General features: G+C 42.4%; 1 protein-coding gene across 2 annotated transcripts; it reads right to left on the reverse strand.

The window, feature by feature from the left end:
- LOC124183274 (glycine receptor subunit alpha-2) lies at positions 1 to 5,495 on the reverse strand. 2 transcript variants are annotated; one of them, XM_046571570.1, is made up of 9 exons: positions 4,938 to 5,495; positions 4,106 to 4,247; positions 3,934 to 4,016; positions 3,691 to 3,834; positions 3,467 to 3,549; positions 3,172 to 3,306; positions 2,902 to 3,002; positions 2,506 to 2,826; positions 1 to 1,837 (listed from the first exon to the last, which is right to left on the reverse strand). In XM_046571570.1, exons 1-9 carry the CDS (start codon positions 5,039 to 5,041, stop codon positions 1,685 to 1,687), a joined length of 1,266 nt encoding a protein of 421 aa, XP_046427526.1. In that variant the 5' UTR covers positions 5,042 to 5,495; the 3' UTR covers positions 1 to 1,684. The 2 variants fall into 2 exon arrangements, with proteins under 2 accessions (XP_046427526.1, XP_046427525.1); XM_046571569.1 differs by having other exon boundaries at positions 4,106 to 4,250.
- Positions 5,496 to 7,610: the final 2,115 nt, after the last annotated feature.

The following is a 7,610-nucleotide window of genomic DNA, read 5'->3' on the forward strand; positions in this document are numbered from 1 at the left end:
TCGTATTTATACATATATTTTCACAAGTGTACATGAATATTGATCATGAAATCGTTTAGCGAGAATTATGCCCGTACAAGATATTAAACACACACTAGTACGTGTTTTCGTTTATAATTATTACAAGAGCTGTGTACTTAATTATTATACAAAATAAAAGTAAAAATTAAAAAAAAAAAAATAAATTCATCATTTTATCACTATATCAGCTTCGAGCAATGAATAATTTATTACAGAGTCTGCGGTCAAGATTATTTTCTTCAGGTGCATTATAAGGTTTTATGCACGTAAGTTTATAGTAATTCGGATTTCGCTCCGAACGATTAAGCTGCGTTCAATTGGCACACTACAAAAGGTATATTAAGATACAACGTACGTTGATTAAGATATACGAGTACATTACACATATACACATAATCATAGATTACATTTTTAGAAATGGCTTATGCGCGAGTGTTAATATAGTTACAGATGACGATACGACGATATTGCGGACTCCGTCGAATCGCAATAATTAAGCATTATACGTCTACTTAGGCTTTATGTATATGCGCTTGAAAATTCACACACTCGGAAGATAGGTATAATTTAATTCAATACGATATAATGGAATCGAATATTTAAAGCGCGATTAAATTATAAACTTGTATACTCGTAACACGGTCATTTTCATACGTATTAAACCTTGGTAAATCGTTGTATATTCAATCTGTTTAGTATTTGTATTATAATATTACGTTATATGTATAATCACTTAGTGTCATCGATCATTTAACATTAATATTATACATAATTCACATACACATACCACTATTATCTACATTTGCAAATAAGTTTTTTCTCTTTGCCTCATCTTTCTTCTCTAAACTTGAACATTTACGTAGAAATAATCTGATCTGCATTTATGAGAATGGAAAGGAAGAAATATTTGTACTGTGTTTCAAATTTGACGGTACAGTGAATTTGACGCTATTATATAAAAACAAAGAAAAGATAGATAGAAATTACAGAATAGAAAGGCGGCAGAAAGGAAAAGACGCAAACATAATTGTCCCTTCGATAGGGTCGTTCGACCTTTCATCTCACATCACACTTAATTCTATGTCAAATAATCTATACAACGTGACACTTTGGACTCGAATACTTGAAGCTAATCTAGGGCTAAAAGTATATTTATACCAAATATTATTTAATTCCGAGATCTAAATACGCATTATAGTTCAATACGAAGATTTTTCAAAATGATTATTAGCAATTTTAAATCACTAATATGCTCAATGCCAATTCGACTCGTCGTCAGCAAATTGTACGACATTATAATATATATACTTACAGTTGAAAAGCAAGAGCTGAATTCAATTTTGTGTCTGAAAAGGAAGTGATCTAAAAAAAAAAAAAAAACCCGCAACCATGTCAAAATACGCGATTCTGGAAAAAGATCTATATCTCATCAGCCGTTGCTGCAGTGCGACATAGTCTTGTGACACGTATGAATTATTACTGCTCATGTCTATTGGCAATTGCAAAAATCAGGCATCTTAAGCAGTTGTAATATTGTGATTTCTTCCTGACGCGCAGCAGGGTTTTCTACACCCATCGAGACATTAAGCAAACATATTGTGTTCCGGATTCGACTACGCAACAGCGATCGCTGTTTTTGCGTCGTGACAAGCGCGCCTTCCAATTAGATGTACTTGGCGAACATGATCCAGTAGGTGACGTTCAGCACGGCGAACAGGAACGGAAAAAACACTCTGGATACTCTGTCGACGTTGAGGGCCCGCATCCGTGCCTTTTGCGCCGGCGTCGGTCCGGGGGGTGGCGCTGCGGCTGACTTCTGTAATCGGTCGATTATCAGGACGGCGTTTCTCTGCGTAATAATAAAGGGCACTTGAATGCCACTTGGAAAAACGTCAACCCGATAAATGAACGCATGGGCCGTTAAAATTCCTGAATTCAATTTTCAGGGTACCACGAATCCCGCAGAGTCATCCGAGCCGCAGGAAGTCCAATAACGAATTTGAGTACTATCAACCCTAGAACGGTAACGTAGAAAAAAAACAACATACGTTTTCGACTCGAGACACATCACTTTTTTACCACTGTTTTGGAACTTACGCAACAAGGTTTTGGCCCATGTGGTACATTACTAAATAACGAAGAAAATGAGACCCTACAGGACTCTTAACGATACGATGTACCCGTAAGACGGAATTAACAAGATGGGAGCATTTTTTCACCCCTCGTTGCCGGAATAGGTAAAAAAAAAATGACGTTACCGTTCTAGAATTAAGCATGCTTATTATTGTGCTGATACAGTATATTTGGAAACCATCAAAGTTAACGCTTGCAGGAGAAATACGGTTCGGACATTCAAGTAATCGGGCTGATCTTTCCTGTGCCGTGAAAGGAGACAGAAGCTGGCAGGACTTCATCGTCTACTCTTCTCAAGTCACTGAATGAACTGAAAGTAGTGTGAACAATGGATGTGCATCCACGTATCACCTTGGTTGCTATGTCGAAGATCTTGTCGAGTTTCGTGGCGTCCGGGCCACTGGCCGAGCTTGGTGGAGGAGGAGGTGGTGGAGGTTTGGCTGGTGGAGCGTCATTGTCTCCGAGTACGATGTTGACCAGACAGTATTCCATCAAGGCCATGAAGACGAATATTGTGCAGACAGACATGAAGGCGTCAACTGCTTTGAGGTATGATACCGGAGGCAAAGAGGCCTGACTCTTTGCATGCTGCGTCGAAAGCGTCAAGAGCGACGTCACTCCAAGAGTGACTCTCGCCGGTGCGGCTTCCGGTTTTATCCAGAACGAAACCCACTGGTGAAAAACAATTTTCAAAAACCCGGTTAGGAACGTATGTGAACGTTTCGAAGGATGGTCACAATTACTCACCGACATGATTACGATGAGGCAAGTAGGAACGTACGTGTGGAAGAGATAGTAGCCCAGCCTCCGTTTTAGCACGAAGACAACTTCCAGGCATGTAAAGTTTCCTGGAGAAGAAAACTGCTTGGTTCAAATCTGTATCTGCCATGAGGGGAAGTAACGGCAATGAAAAGTTGATGGCTGATTAAAATCAGCTCAATGTGCGATGAAGCGATTTGGTCAGTACTTGGTTCAAAAACTCAACGTTCGTTAGAGGCTAAGTCTTTAAGAACATACCGGTGGAATAGACTTGCGTGCAATCAGCTGTGTAGTTTTTCACAAGCTGAAGTTGTGGCAGTTCTATGTTTTCATCAACGACCAGCGGTACGTCAGGGTCCCATTGAAAGATCATTTCATCCGTGGTATGCGACACTATTGATTGAAAATATTTTAAACTTTGGTGAGTGTCGAAATTTTTGTTTCAGCCGACAGATGAGGGGGGAAAGGAAACGTAAGTCGTGCGTGAAAGACGGTAGGTAGCTTGAAACTAAGCTCTAAAAGGCCCGTGTCGTTGTCATACGAGTTTACTTACAACTTTCCATTTGCAATTTGCATTCCTGTGTGTCGTGCGGATAGATCAAGAAGTTCATGGCGCAGGAAAGTTTGAGCGTCAACCTAAAACGAATGATGATGATGTTTGGTGTTTGCTGTGATGTCACTATTTCGGGGTTTTTACAGATAAGAGAATACAGAGGGTCGGTTCAAGACAGATAGCGGGAACGTACAATGATAGTCGAATAATTGATCGGCACATACTTCACCATGTATAAAATAGTCTTGTCTTTGTAAAGCCATAAATAGTGATTGGGGATTGTCATCGTTTGGAAGGTGACGGATTTGGCATTCTTGAAAAACGAATCCGGTCTCCACATGTTTTTCAGCCAATCAACTTCTAATAACCTTGAATCATGACAAGAAAAAAAATCTATCATTTTCGAATCGGTTCTCTTTTAAACTGATCGATTGAAGCATTGTGTTGTTCAACAATTTCATCCTTACCTATATTCCGAAGTCATATTTTCCGGAAGTCGCAGTCTGTTGTCTTTCCATGTCTGGGCAAAAAATATATCTGCCGCATATGTCTAGGAGGATTTTTCTTGTGATTAATTTAAAATTCGGATTAAATCGTTCGCTTACCTCAGCTGACTACTTAAATGCAAAAAAGTCTTACCATAGAATTTTCGTCTATAGAATCTAGACCCATTACTGTTACGTGAAAATAGACGACAGTTGCTTGTCCATCTTTCTTTGGTGGCCGCATCTTGTCATATAACTTTGGATCTTCTGGCAAGAGGTCAAAGAACTCCAAACTCCTTCTGTAAATATTTCGTGTGTTTTTCGCTAGAGGGGTGTGTGATATTCTCTATTATGCATCGGCCCAATGACTCGCTGACAGTGCACACGTGACTCGATATACATTTTTGTGCCCATCCGATGATTTGTCAATATAAAAATAATATTTCTCACGTGGACGAAGTTCGCGACTCTTGAAGAAAGAATGTACTTTCAATTGGTAGCAACACCGAAAGCAGGTAATCATTATAAATGGAGTGAACATTATTGAAATGTCTTCGATATCGGGGGCATTCTTTTAGATCCCCAATTAACTCTTTTGAAGTAAAGAGAGTATATCTCTATTGTTTCGATTACACACAGTGGACGATGTATAGTGAGACACTGGTTGGGAATTCGTATTGGAATTTTAATGAGTCCAACTTGGCACCGAAACGAGAAGCTAATCTGTTGACTGGACGAGTTTGCGAAAGAAGAATAACGATAATTGGAGGAAGTCGATGAATCGAAAGTGTCGAACAACGGCAGAGAAAAGAACCCTCTGACTACCACTAGAAGAATCTTGTCTATATTTTTTTCAAGAGTGCTCGAAACGATGGTAAGTAACTGTTTATTCTGTAGGTGGCAGTAACGAAAAGTTTTGATTTTTAAAATGAATGAACTACATGATTTACTTTACGTATTCCTCAGAATATCACGGAATGCCTTACTGAGCTTGGGCTGCATAGATGAGGACAAGTAAGAGAACCAGCGGCAGAGAAGCACTCATCCTGCAGACGCCGTTCAGAGTAGCCCGAGCTGGACCGCTCTCCATGTCTTCAACACATTTCAAATCCGTAGTTGAGGAAACCGGAGTATGCGATAATATCCCGGATGTTCAGAAATGACAGTTACGCAATCGGTGTGGCCGAAAGATTCGCTTCAACGGAACCACTAGAACCGATGGTTTTTAGCCACGATTGACTGCCGAACGTCGACTGACTGAGGACCTCCGCTCGACTTCTTGCCCGAGATTTTGCAGAAGTTGCGAAATTGGAGGCGGAGAGGTACGCCAGAGGTAGAAAAGTGGTGGGAGGTACAGAAGAGCAGTGACGTTGTTAGAGAGACAGCCTTGGAAGGGTTGAAACGCCCCTGTAGTAGCGGGTACTCGTGTTAGACGTTGCGCTGAACCTACCGTTCGTTGGTACTAGCTGGTTACCAGCCACTGTCTCTACGGAGTTTCCATCACCTATCACCTATCTTCACTCGCCCCTCGTTCCACCTTGCTTCCTGCAAATTTCTCCCCCTTCCACACGCCCCTTCCCTGGGGATAGCGCGATGCGGTTCCTTAGGACGGATGTGGACCGATACAACAGATAAAAGGTCAGCCAATGTCTATAGAACATGGGCTTATATTTCGCTGCAACTTCTCTAGGTGTAACGTTTGTCATGTTCGATTCGCCACTTTTCGAATGGCAAATGAGATCTCGTATCTGGAAGGGTGAAAGATGAATCCGTACTAGAGAAAAAAAAGATCTTTTCGTTTTTTCGTAGACAGTGGAAGTTGTCCCCCTGACGTTGACTAGAAAAAAAGGCAGGATCGAATTCGTGCTGCTAATTTTACCGGATTTCACTGCATGCTGGCACGGAAGGAAGCCATCAAAGAGTCCATTGTGTCCGTGAGGGTATCACCGAGTCTTTAATCGACGGGATCTCGTCCCTCCTGTCTCTTTGCAGTATTACGTTCGACTGTTTACCTACCCTGCAACGAATCCAGAAAGGGTTTCTCACCTACCTTAAACGCTATGAAGCAGAACGAAGATGTAGCGTCTTCATTCTCAGGATCATCCTATAAGTCAACAAGTTCGCGACTCTCAATGATCGGGGGAATGAACGACCGGCGAGAATCCTGTCCCGCGTGTAGGGCCTGTCCATCCGCGCATCAGACGACGGTTAAAGGTACTAGTACCCAAATAGCATCCACACTTCGGAGAGTGGAGGCCGTGAATGCCAAGTGGTCCTCGTCCCTTGGTAACTACCGCTATTTGAAGGCACCAGAAACGACGCCAGTCGATGTATCGATCCTTGAAATTGTGCCACGAATAGAAAGCGTCGCTTCGTCAAGTGGCCGGCACACTCTTTGAGGAGGCTCCAACTCATCGTCACGGTGACAGAGAAAGAGAATAGCACGGTGGACCAAGGGGGCAAGAGAAAGATACATGGAAAGAGAGAAAAAGAACTGAACTGCGGTGATTTCCGTTGCCTCCACGACCCGTACACCGTTCGCCAAACCCTTCTTCAACTTGGACTTGGGATGCTGTCGGGCGATAATAAGTGTCACCTTCATTACGCGAGCAATTATAATCATTAGAACTAACCAAAAGTTGCATCCACCAGTATGCGCGAGGATGGAACCTGGTGAAGGGTACTGCTTCTACACGGTTTCAGATGTCTTTGGCATCGGACCTGAACCGCTCCGGTTCGCCACTGATGCAGCGAGTCAATATTCTCCGCGTCATCTCGAGTGGCTGGTGCACTCCTCGCGTATGAAACTTGTTTGAATTAATTAGGATCCCGTCGTTCTCCAGCATCGCTTCGAGCAACTCCTCAGGCTCTCCGCTCGCGGAATCGTTTCCGGTATACTCGTCACTGCAGCAGTGGCTCATCTGTGCTCGCAACAGCGTCGGCCGAATGATCGACGGTCCCTACTTTCAGGTTCTCGTACAATAATCGCGATAACGAGACATTGAGAGCGGCTTCATCCGCAATCAGGTCATTCCGGGTCTCCTAGGCGACTCGCTGAGTGGGTATCTACCAACGACGCAGTACCCGTATCGCCTCATGGTTAACGAATCAGGTCTCGCACGTCACAACGTCGCAGTATGACGTCACTATCGTCAAGTTGGGGTGCTGAAGAGCAAGACGAATATCCCAGTGTTGGAATGCTCGAAGAACTTCTCAACCGAATTGCTCTTCATCTCAGGGGTGACGGATCATGTGAATATCGCACTCGTGGAGAACCTTGTTTACCAATCTCTTCTGTTCCCTCTTCTTCTTCTTCTTACCGCCCTTAATACCGTCAGTGAATTACGGTGCCGTACGAAAAACAGTCGGTTATCCTCGACAGCTTTCGTGCTCTTACACAGTAAGAAGAATTTTGATGTGAATTTCCGCAGACTATAATTCTATGTCAATTCCTAACACTATCGGATGGTAAATTTTCGAAATAGATTGCAAAAATAGCACATCGACTAATTTTGGTATCACATTTTGAACAATGTTTAAAAAAAAAAACCTAAACTCGAGTCTAAATTATCCACCGTAAAATTTTTCCCTCAACAGGGTACAAATTTACATCCAAATTCAGGACTTTATCTGTACGGGGCGGCTGTCTGTTCCAATTC

The sequence above is a fragment of the Neodiprion fabricii genome, chromosome 5 (genome assembly GCF_021155785.1).
Source record: "Neodiprion fabricii isolate iyNeoFabr1 chromosome 5, iyNeoFabr1.1, whole genome shotgun sequence".
NCBI classification, from domain to species: domain Eukaryota; kingdom Metazoa; phylum Arthropoda; class Insecta; order Hymenoptera; family Diprionidae; genus Neodiprion; species Neodiprion fabricii.